This window comes from Chelon labrosus (assembly GCF_963514085.1).
Source record: "Chelon labrosus genome assembly, chromosome: 4".
NCBI classification, from domain to species: Eukaryota; Metazoa; Chordata; class Actinopteri; order Mugiliformes; family Mugilidae; genus Chelon; species Chelon labrosus.
The window spans coordinates 29467232-29479769 of NC_140340.1; the positions used below are offsets into that span (position 1 = coordinate 29467232).

The 12538-nt window shown below is 41.2% G+C and overlaps 1 protein-coding gene across 1 annotated transcript in view; it reads left to right on the forward strand.

Annotated features, from left to right (window-relative positions):
* Positions 1-12318, forward strand: part of kif21b (kinesin family member 21B) — a 69371-nt gene extending 57053 nt beyond the window's left edge. Inside the window, exons 32-33 of the mRNA XM_084543595.1 lie at positions 4264-4463; positions 6328-12318. Of these exons, the coding sequence (XP_084399721.1) occupies positions 4264-4463; positions 6328-6376 (249 nt within the window). The 3' untranslated portion in view covers positions 6377-12318. The remainder of the gene's footprint in view (positions 1-4263; positions 4464-6327) is intronic.
* The last annotated feature ends 220 nt before the right edge of the window (positions 12319-12538 follow it).

The following is a 12538-nucleotide window of genomic DNA, read 5'->3' on the forward strand; positions in this document are numbered from 1 at the left end:
GTAATGGGATCAAATTGTGGCTTGGGGTATCGTAGAATATAATACAGTATACTCTGAAAGTCTGCCTCCGTCAGGACTGCGGCTGTGAGCTGTTCCGCTCTGACCCCTCCGCTAAACTGCATACACCACAGTGGTTTTCCTTCAGGGATATGTGAAGCAATTTGTTTATAATTACTGTAGACTTAGTCATTCCCACTTGCTTGTTAAATATCACAATATACCTTCCCAAACTATTTCAGGTGTGTGGGTCTGTTGGTGCGGTGTGTTGCTGCTCTCTATGAGGTGTTTGGAATTAACACATTTTTACCCACACATATAAAGTTTTTACAGCGCAGTAGATGTAGTGCATGTGAGAACTCACTGATTATTTCTGTTTCCCATGTGTAGCTCTTATTGCACGCTCATTTCTCGAACCTTTTCTGGCTTACACAATCCACCTGCAAGTCATAAAGTCAGCTGACCTCAGTACTTACGGCACGCACCTCACACCAAGGTGGTGTTAGCTCAAGGCTAAGAAACTGTGTTCTAAAAAAAAAAAAGAAAGTAAAAAAGAAAGAGCAGCCTCTTCCAACAACAAACTACAAACACAGGCTGAATGATTGAAGTTTTTTTTGTGTTTCGAAGGTTACCTCTACTCTTGGAGGCTGCATTTTACTCTTTAATTGACACTTTGACATTCAGTTACAACAATAATTTTGCATATAGAACATTATATAGTTTTATATAATATATACCGGTCAGGCATAACATTATGACTGCCTTCCTAATATTGTGTTGGTCTCCCCTTTTCCTCCAAAACAGTTGTTGTTAGTGGGGGCCTTTGGGTCCTATGGGTTGAGGGGAGGGGCCTCTGTGGATCATCCCACAGATACTTGATCAGTTTGGGATCTAGTGAATTTGGAGGCCAGGTCAACGCCTTGTGCTGTTCTCCATGATTTTTTTTAGTTGTTACTAAAGTGTTTTTGTGTGTGTGTCTGTGTCAGGCTGCATCCTGCTGGGGATGGCTGCTGCCATCAAGGAGTGTCATTACTATGGGGTGGGGGTGTCTGGTCTGGTCTAGGTGGGTGCTACATGTCTAAGTAACATCCACACCAATGAATGCCAGGTCCAAAAGTTTCCCAGCAGAACATTGGATTGTTACAAGATGGTCAATGTTCTTCACTTCTGTCAGTGGTTTTAATGTTGTGGCTGATGGGTGTAATGTATATCATTAATGATTAATACACACTATATAAATTAAACCGTGATTTGATTCTGAAATAATGTATCCATAAACAGAGCATGTGGGGAGCAGTAACAGACATAATAAGTTTATAACAAAAAATCAGTTTCTTTTCTCGGTCTGTAAATTGAGAGCACAGTGTGACACGACTTACAGCCACAGTTCCAAAATCTAATCTGTCCCAAGCATTTTACATTTTATAAATATTCTAACAATGTCTTATTGTTTCAAGACAAAAAAAAAAAAAACTAAATTCATCAAGGCATGATCTCTAATGCCAATTGTGTCTATAGCTGACCAGCTAATACTGAATTTTCGAGGCCAATATTATTATTGTAGTGTAAAAACCCTGGAATGGTTTTTAAACGTTTCTGATCAAGATAAATTATATAAGTAGTATCTGTGATATTGATGTAGCCCAATTATTGGTCTAGCTCAAATGGATGAAATGGACGAAATACACTGTGTAGGGGGTGTTTATGGCCGAAAGAAAGACTCCTGTTTTCTGCTGATGCACGTATCCAATTCCAATGTTGCTGCAGCTGAAAGGTCAGTGCTGCCAGTAAACAGGAACACAGTTTGACTGTAGAAGCACATGATCACAAAAATGTGAGATACATTTTAGAAAAGGGTGAAAATGTCCTCAGAATGAAAGATTACATTGTGCAACATGGCGAGTTGAAAGTGATCACCCAGCTATTTTGTTCGGGTCTTAAAAGTTGTATATATTTATTTCCAATATTTACGTCCCTTTACCATTGGTCTAAACCAACTCCATCACTCCCGCCACTCTTTCCACTCTCTCCAATTGCCTCGCTGACATCAAATCCTGGATGCAGATCAACTTCCTCAAACTAAATTGTGACAAATCAGACCTAATCATTATCGGCCCCAAATCCCTCAACAACACCACAGACAGTTTCCGCCTCACCATCGACAACTCCACCTTGTCTCCATCCCCCAACAGCCGCAACCTCGGAGTCATCTTTGACAGTAACCTCTCCTTTGATCATCACATCAATCAAATCACCAGAACTGCCTTCTTCCACCTCAAGAACATTGCCCGACTCCGTCCATCACTCTCCTTCTCTGCTGCTGAAACCCTCATTCACGCCTTCATCACTTCCAGAATTGACTACTGCAACAGCATCCTCTATGGCACACCATCCAAAACTTTAAATAAACTTCAGTACATCCAAAATTCTGCTGCACGTCTGCTCACCCACACCCGCTCCCGTGATCACATCACTCCTGTCCTCCAGAAACTCCACTGGCTCCCAGTTCCACAGCGTATTCAGTTCAAAATCCTCCTCCTCACACACAAAGCCCTCCATAACCAGGCCCCTTCCTATCTCACTGACCTGCTCCATCGCCACAATCCATCCCGCAGCCTCCGTTCATGTGACGCAAACCTCCTTACTCCACCACTCAAGACCAAGCATCGAACCTGGGGCGACAGAGCCTTCTCTGCAGCTGCCCCCTCCCTCTGGAACTCTCTCCCCAAACACATCCGCGACTGTACCGACCTTCCTACCTTCAAATCTCTGACAAAAACACACCTTTTTAAAATTGCTTTTAATGTTTAGCTCAGTTTATTGTGTTTTTGATGTTATATTTCACATTGTTTTGCTAATTTGATGTCCTTTTTATGTAAAGTGTCTTTGAGTATCTTGAAAAGCGCTTTTAAAAAAATAAAATGTATTAAACGAAGTGCACCCCTCTAGTGATGGCCCTGTTGCCAATGCCGCTTATCCGTCCATTGCTTGATAAATGACTTTAAAAGAGTTCCATCCTTTCATCACTACACAACAACAACAACGGTGTGTTGATGCAGTAGGTGTGAATTTTCTATAAGAGCCATTAATCCACAGGTTTATTCTCCTGTACCTTCATTGTAACTAAACACGGTTGTTGACGTGTGCATTTGCGCGCACACACGTTTGCATGCAGAGTAAATTCTTAACAGACACTGAGTCATGCTGTGTCCAAACACACACCATTGTTTATTCAAAGTGAAGGGATATCTGCACTAAGATTATGTGGTGCACAGCAAATTATAGCCATTTGGATAATGTCACTCACAATATTTCAATCAGTCTCGGCTCAGAGTATTGTTCAGTAAGAATCACTGAACAGACAAAGACTTAGAGTTCACTTTTAACTTGAAATTACCTTATTTAAATGATAATTTACTGAAAGAGGAGTTAAACATGCTTTATATCAGACAGGAAATATGATTGAAATACAAACTACTGCAGCATGGGAAACGTGCTGGGAAATAACCACAAACTAATTAGTCTGCTGGATACTTGATGGAAACAATAATGGCAATTACATTTTATTTTCAGTCTTATTAAAAGCTCCTCTAAATAAATCTACAGCCCAGTTGCCTGAGATAAACAAAATAAAAAAAGGTATAATAAAAGTTTGATAATGCCCTGTGTGGAGTCTAAATTGCTTTTTGCGCATTGGCAATATTAAAAATATATAAGAAATGCCCATAAATGAACCTTCACAATCAGTCGCTCTGTAACATGAAATGAATTGAAGTGAAACACAAACTTTGCACATAAATATTAGCTCACTTGTTTTTAGCCTTTATTTGCTTTTTCTCCGCTGTTCTTCTATAAAGCTAAGGTTTGTGTCTTTGTGATTAGCAGAAGTAACACCAATTCCATTCTCAGTTCATGAAGTCAGTTTATGAACACACAGACACACAAGCTAAGAATAACTATGGCATTAAGTCTAAATACAGTCTCTTAATGAGTCTCAACCCTCCTTGTACTTATATGTTGCCTAGCAACAATGCTACTTTCCATTGAAGAAATATCCTGGTTTACTGATGATAATTCATGTCCATTAAAAATGCACACGTATGTACATGTATGTTTTCTACTGCCATTCAAAGAATGCACTAACCCAGATGACTCGCACACTCACACAACTGCTCTGAAAGCACCAGTTTATTCTTTATGTATGAGTAACTGTAAGCTTTAATATTTTTCTTTAACTTGTCGTGTCTCTCTGCCTTGACCCCACAGCAAATCCCCAATGCCCACAAGGACTGGGTATGCGCTCTGGCGTACGTACCGGGCCGCCCCATGCTGCTGAGCGGCTGTCGGGGCGGCATGCTGAAGGTGTGGAACGTAGACAACTTCACCCCCATAGGAGAGGTCAGAGGTCACGAGAGTCCCATTAACGCCATATGCACCAACTCAAGACAGATCTTCACTGCGTCCAGGTAAATTTCAACAACAAAAAAAAAAACTCTTGCTGTACTCCACCACCATTCATCTAAAACTAAATCTGTCTCCTGTCACGGTGCTGTAACTATATCAGGCAGTGCTCATTGGTTGTTCTCTATCTAGCAGGCTGATGTAGAGATTAATGGGGAAAAAGTCAGTTCTTTTGAAATATTATTAAAAATTATAATTCATCATCAATCTGAATCACAAAACACCATCTGGCACCGATGTATCTACCTCAACAATCCCATCAACAGAACAAAACCATCAATCAACTGGTCTAAAAATATTTCCTGTCATATTTGGTTTAGCCCTCTGGGTTGTCTTCTAAAACCTAGTACAAACCCATCAGTGAACCATATCTTTTCAGTGAGTCCAGTCCACAGAATGTACATTAATCTGCAGCTAACCATAGTCCCAAGGATGTGCTCTGTTTACACCCTTTTGTAATGTTCACCATGGTATTTGTTGGCAATAAGAAATTGTCACTGACAGCCAGAGAACACAGTGGTTATGTTTTTCAATTCGGTCGAGTAGAGAGTAAAATGAGTGAAATACTAGCTCATACTGGCTTCATTTCAAGCACTATAATCTGCGCCAGCCTTGAGTTGCTCAGAGAGTGTCACGCTACAGCCTGTTTTTGTCCAAATCTGTGCTTTGCTGAGCTCGGACCAGCATAATGTGTGTGTCAGTGAGCAGGACATTTTCTGGTCTCCTCAGTCTACCTCTGTGTACCTTTCTTACTTCTCATCCAGCGGGTGGGCCGTCAATGAAGTCGACTAACCTCCCTCTGCTTCCTGTCTTCTCCTCTCTTCACTCATCACATCCTCAATCTCTCGCTTTTTTCTTCTCTCATCTTTTCTGTGGACAAATTTTCCCTCTTGGTCTCTTCAAACTCTGGCTTCCTCCTCTCCCCCTGTTCTTCACGCCTACCTTCTTCCTCCTCTTCCTCCTCCTCCTCTCGACCCCAGTGACTGCAGGGTGAAGTTGTGGAACTATGTGCCAGGCTTGACCCCGTGTCTTCCCCGACGGGTCCTGGCCATCAAGGGCCGAGCCACCAGCCTCCCATGACTGCCCGTTCTCTGATCACCAACCCTCCCCTCCTCTGGTACTCATTTCCACCTTCTTCTCCCTACTTTGATTTTCCTTTACTTGGGTGGTTCCTTCACTTGTCTCTTTGCTTTTTCTGTTTCGACCCCCTGCTTCTGTTGTCTTCACACATGCAGACAAGACAAATGGCTCACTCACTAAGTTTACACTCACACTAATATGCAGTTATTATTTCGAATATGACAATATTCACAAAAACAGCATATTCCTTTAGAAAATTTGGAATTAGTATTTAGCGGCACCAGTGTTTTCTCCATTAATAAGAAAGCCATTAGTGTATTTATCAAAAAAAAAAAAGCCAATGCACTTCTTAGACCAGCTTCTTAGGCTAGTGTTAAAGAAAGATGTGATGCTGTCCTGTGTATTGCCCAGTGGACCAGTGCAAGCAGACTAGCACTGTTAGAATGGCAAACAGCACGGTTAGTTGGAAAACAAAGTTGTTACTGTGCAGGCTGATTGGATTTACTTGTTGCAGAGTTCTGAACTATACTTACTTCTAAGCTCTTCTACGAGGTCGGAGAGATGTTTTTTTTTTTTTTATTGACACAGTGGAGAAGGGTCTTTAATGAAGAGAGTGGGCATGTGTGTGTGTGTGTGTGTGAATTGTACTTTGAAGCCCGTGTCTTTGTGTCGTGCCTGATGTACACTGAGTTGTTTTGAAGGGAGGACTGTCTGACTGATGTTCTATTATTTTCTCCCTTTGCTTTGCTCTCCCTTCTTATCATCCCACCCCTCTCTCTGCCTCTCCAGTGACAAGACAGTGAAGATCTGGCTGTCAAAGGTGTGGAGGAAGAGGTGAGGACTGAAGTGACTGTGGCTCCTTTGTCAGCCATCTTGCCGCAGCTCCAGCCCCTGATCTGCGACCTGCGCACTTCTAGCGCTGAGACGTGACACTGAAATCACTGTTTCCAAGGCAATCATGTTGGGTTTTTTTTTTCTTCCTCTGTCACGATGCTACATGGCAAAGCCGTGATGAAATGTGTATCCCAAGGAAAGAATTTGCCTTTCAGATAATTTTTTTTTTTTTAACTGCCAATTTGAAAGTGCCATTCAGATGTGGTGCTACTTGGAAAAACTGCATCTTCCTGGCTGTGGAAACACCGGGCAAAGTAATTTCTCTTCTGACCTGACAACCACCGCAGCCTGGTATTAAATGAAAAGTGTCCTTCTGTTCTTTGACCAAGGTTTCAGACAGTGAGTGATGAATCTGCTCAGAGACACGTCTATTCATGTATACTTTGTCTGAAAACCCAGACGTGATCCGAATTGAAATTCCAGACAGACGCTAACTAACAAACAGATGTGACTTCTGTTCCTCCGTTCAGTTCCTCCATTCATTGCGGTGGAGTCGCTGGAGAATTACACAGAATACTGGTTTGAAACCAGATTTTCTCTCCCTGAGTTCATCTTTCTCTCATTGATCACTGAAACTCTAAGTCGTGTTATTTCTTTTAAATTGCTATTGTTAATTTATTATTTTGCCTACCTCAGTTGTTTTGGACGTTGGCACGAGGTGGGAGGGAACATTTCTACGGGTCTCCATGTACAAACACCTGGTGCTTGACATTTTGAAGTCTTTATTTAACGCTTGGCTCTTCATCTCTGTGTGGATGTGTCCTTTGTGGCCCACTGGCTAATCAGACTGTCTGGCTGCTGACCTCGCAAACAGGAAAGCACACGTCCAGTAGCACGGCTAAGGTAGCGCTCGTCCTGGAGGACCTGACTGGACCGCATCATTTGCTCTGTAAAGTGCCAACCGAGGCAAAAATAAGAAACACCCCTGCAGATGCACATGACACAAACAGTACGCTCCCCTCGCGGACTTGTAAGAAGGTACTGCATTGAGGCCAAAGTGCCAAATCATTATCTGAACCAATCTACAGTATATGGCCCATACCTGCCATTTATCCCTCGCAGAAATGCCAATAGAAGCCCCACTAGTCTCCTCCTGCCTCTTCTCAGCTCAACTCTGATCTATAAGGTTAGTGGCAGCGTTGGACTGACCAGCCTTACTCGAGGAGTCCGCCTCCTTCACAGCTACAAAACTTCTACAGGAAGCCTATTTAATTAGAGGTCTCGCAGCTCTACCAGCTTCTTTTCACGGAAGATAACTTGGGTGAAAGTAGGTCATAACTGAGAGGGATTCTTTTTATTAAAATCCCAATTTTCTTCCACCCACTATTTGCTGCTACACTTACAGAGAGGAAGAAACCTTCTGTACTCTGTGCACTGATGTACAAATCTGTTGTAAGTGGCAGATTATGCGTGTGGGCAACACGTACATATGCACAAACTGTGAACACACAAGATTTCCAGTGGATGTTTCGGTTATCCATCACGCCTGATAGGTCTTGGCATCCCTCACTGTGTTGATTTAGTGTCTCTTTAATGAAACAAACTCAGCGCTGCGGCTCTCCGCTGATGAACACACATGCACGCACCTACAGGCAACAGTAAGTCTTAAACAGTCAGTTCAATTACCCTTTTTTGTTGTCTGACGCTTCTGGAAACTGAAAATAGCGCAGGCTCACATCACTTCACAGACTTTTTCTGTCCCTCGCCAAACTGAGAGGAAGCATTTTTAAGCTTCTTGCCACACAGATGTCTTACGACTCAATTAAAAACCCAAATTCATGTCTGTTAGTATCACAGTACAGTTTTGTTCAGAATGGCAATATCACTCCTTCTGCTGGAAACAAAGAAATGCATATTTTGGGGATTTTCTGTGCACTTTTCCTTATAAAAGACCCAGAGACATACAGTATGTAGTTGAATATAGTGATTGGATCAAAAACAGCGTTCGTATCAGCTAAAAGTAATAAGTACTTTCATCATGTGTGATAAACTCTGCTCTAATAAGCGAGTACGTACTGCTGCTGTGTCATGTATCCAACATGAGTTTAAAGCTGCTTACACTCTCCAAAAGCAATTCTAGGAGTTTTGGTGTTATGTTGGTGGAGGGTTGTTGTTATGAATGCAACTATATGGATGGGATTCATTTGACGAAACAATATTTTGCTATGATTAGAAACTCAGGTAAAGGTTGAAGGATGATTTTAGTCAGTTATAATGTGACCCTGTGAATTTAGCTAGCTTTCTGAATCGACCAAATGCCTTGTTTGACAGATTTGCTTTCTTATTATTTGTTTTCTTTTTTAACTTGGACAATAATGGTACTATCAGTGTTTCAGCCCTCTTTTTTAAAATACTCATTTCCAGGTTTTGCTTTTGCATTTGATGCCCTTTACCTGTATCTACGTACTGTGCTTTAGTGTACGAAAATGTACACAATTTAAATAGCATCTTCCCAATCTGGCCAAAGCTGAAAGTCTTGCAACTCTAAAAAGATTTGCACAGATTTTTGACCATAATTACTTGTTTGAAGTATGTATAAAATATGTTATTTGTATAGTAGTTTGCCTATAAACCTGGAGTGAGTGGTACAAAATGTGGTCAGTAGGGAAATTAACCTCTATAACATAGGTTATATACTTTGATTTCATGTCCGGCGGGCCCTTCTCTGTACACCGTGAATTTATCTGTGCCAATTAGCCAAACTGACCCTGCTCACCAGCTCAGTGATATGTTTCATGTGGTAATAATGCTAAGACAGGCTTTATCTCCTTTTTTTTTTCACTTCTCCAGACTCCTGCTTATTGCTAGAGAAAATCTTGTAGTGCTGTAGCTTTAGGCGCTCTCTGTGGTGCCCCGTGCTTGTACATTTGCTGAAGGATGCATGAGTCTAGTGGTGCTGATCGGTTGATTGGACATCTCAAGACGCAGCAGTTCAGTTGGGCAAATCATTCATGCTTGCATTGCCAATCTAAATTATTAACACCTGAGTTGATTTGCGATTGGATTCTCACAAGGATGAGGATGATTGTCTGGATGACAGTCAACAGAATGTTGACAAAAAACAAAACAAAAAAACATTGCTTGTAATTTGCAAATTCTGCTTTAAATAAAGCTGCACATAGACATTACATTATCATCTGACTTGCTCAGATGAGCCCTATCTAAATTTGCCGCAAGCTTTAAGGTTTGTACTTTAGCCCCTTTCAGCACCACTTGATTACTTGATGATGTGTAAATAGTTGTGTCATACCTTTTCAGACATCACAGGGGAGATTAAAAGCGAGGCTAACTGACTTATTTCTAATCAGGTGGCCTCATTTTATTCTCTGTAATTTAGGATTTACATGCACTTTGGAAAACGAACACTGCTGTGAACACTCTACAAGCCGTTTTCCAGATAGGTGTTGAGCCACGGTTTAGACTTAGTTTACAAAGAAACTGTTCATGAGTCTTAAACAAGGCTTAAATGGCTAAACTTATACTGAAAAGAACACATCTGTTTAGATCTACAGTAGGGTTAGAGATCAATGATAATGATGTATCTGCTAATATAATATGTAACCTAATGGTTAAAAAGACAGTCCCCTGCCTTTAAAGTCCCTTTTTTTATAGAGAACGAGAATTTCCACTTTGACAGAGCAGCATGCAAACCCTAAGAGATTTCCCTGGTTGCCTGCAGCCGTTGTCCTGACATTACTGACCACAAACACACTCTGTGAATAATATGAGATGCAGGATGACATGATCTACGTTAATCTATTTGTTTAGCAACAATTACATTTTCCACCTAATCAAAAGCCATTCCAGAAAGAGAAATTCTCGCATTTAATCAACCATTTAGCAAGGTTTTAGTTTGTTGTTTGATCAACAGTTTGCTCTGAAACAGTCTTCTACTACCAGCTGTTTGCCACCTGAACATTACTCCCTCTTTAAAGGCCCTATGTGCAGTTAGGCGCCCCCTAGTGATCCTATGTGGTAAACAGCAGAGTACGTTCTGCTGCACCCAGGGAAACGATGATTTGACCATTTGCTAGGCCTCATTACCCTGACTTGCTGTTGGTACACCTGTCAAGCTGCACAGTCTCAGTCAGCGGCACACTGTTTTTTTAATGATAGCGGCCAAAAATTTGTACATACAAATACTGAAGATAAGAAAACATACAGTAGATGGAAATTTAGATTGCACTCCTCTGTAAAGTATGTTACTTTAAGCAGAGGAAATATGAGGAATAATAGATGAGACTGGCAAATCTAACTTAATGTAACACAAGCATGGCTAGATCAGGAGAGAGCTGCTTTTGTTTCTCTTTGACATGGTAACATATTGACTCCTATTGCAGTACTGACCTGGAACATTCACTGTGTTAAGCCCTCACATAATGTAGTTAAAGAAACAATATAGTTAACAAACTGGCCATATGTTTTTGGAAATAATCCAAGTCTGTTTGTAGGTAGTAAGAGAGTAAGCCATGCTAACAGATAGTTGTTGTCACTTTGAGGAGAATAAAATAGATCCAGCCGTCCACACGCTATTAATATGTACTACTGATCCTATTGGAGGTACATGCACTGTTCCACCATACTGAAAGCTTCACAGCTCTGCCCGGATGCAAAGCTATGACTGGACAATCACAGTTTTGGTTGTGGGGTTTATCGAATGGTCAATTGGCTGAAAGCAAAAGGTAAATTGCATCAATTTTCACAGGCAAGCAATTTTCCACATAGGACCACGGGACAGAGCACGAAGCCCGGCTGCCAGTCAGACTGACTGGGTAATTACTGTACCACCTTTAGTGCTTCCTCCCCAACCAGACCATCTTATGACTCTTAGAAGACAAATCTAAGTAGTCAGTGTCTCAGCAGAAGCCTTATAAAACAGAATGTATATGTAGGGCATTGATAAAATCCTGAATCTGTAACAAACCTGTTCTGAAGATTGTAGATTGTCCTACAGATTGTTGAATTCTGTTTTAGTCTGTCCCAGTCTGGTTCCTTCATCATCACAGCTGAAAAGACTTTCAAGTTTGCCTGGGGCTGCTGAGGGGATAGGATCACATTTAAACCCAATCTGGAGGGCTGTTGATCAAGCGAGCATTTCACTGCTCCGCTGCTCGGCACTGAATCTCTATCACACTCCCCGTCTCTTCTGCAGCTGCTCCAGTAGTTTTTCTCCAGGTGTGTGTAGTATGGTAAAAAAAAAAAAAAAAGCAACAGCATCTGGGTAATATGAACTCCTGGGACATAAACGCAGGGTCAAAGGTCATTTGTGCCTTTTATTGCACGGACTACTCCCTCTTAAATGAGTGTAAATGTGTGTACAGTTTTTTTTTGTTTTTTTTTTTAAATATATGATAATGTGCATGTAACCAAGCCATGTAAAATATGTTTTGACTGTAAATAATGTAAATAAATATTTAATGAAGGATCCAACGTTCCCTCAAGAAAATAAATAAGTTCCAAACAGCTGCCATCTGGAGTGATGCATTTATTTAAATATTACTATAGCCAGCTCGGGTCGTATTGTAAACTGACTTTATACTTGTGTCCTTTTCCAAGCAAAATATCAAACATTTGTGAAAATGAAGATGGGCCATTCCGTATTATGTCAGAATATGTCAGCTTAAGCTTTTTAAACCTGGCACGAGCATTTTCACAATTTTCTGACATATTGAATGATCTGCCACAAAACTCCCAGAGTGATGTGGCTCTTATAGTATCAGCTGTGTGCAGATTACAACACTTAATTCTGGGTTTATTCTGTCTGATGTGAAGACCAAAGCAGATGAAAGAGAAAATTGTCCTTTACCTCGCTGACGGATGAGAGCTTTTGATCATTCAGGATAAACGGACAAGGAGGCTGTATGGCAAGACAAGCAGACACAGGGGGATGTTTTTCATTCACATGCATTTTTCACTTCAGCGATAGAGATGCAGACTCAGAACTCATAAATCTTCATTTCCTTTTGCAAACTCTGATCATTAACTTGTGTTGGGCTGCGCCTCTCCCAGCCACGATGGGAGACACAAGCGGCGTGATGTACGATAGCCATTAACGCCTCAGAGGAGGCAAAAGCCATTTGAAGATGTCTGTCACAAACAAATAAGC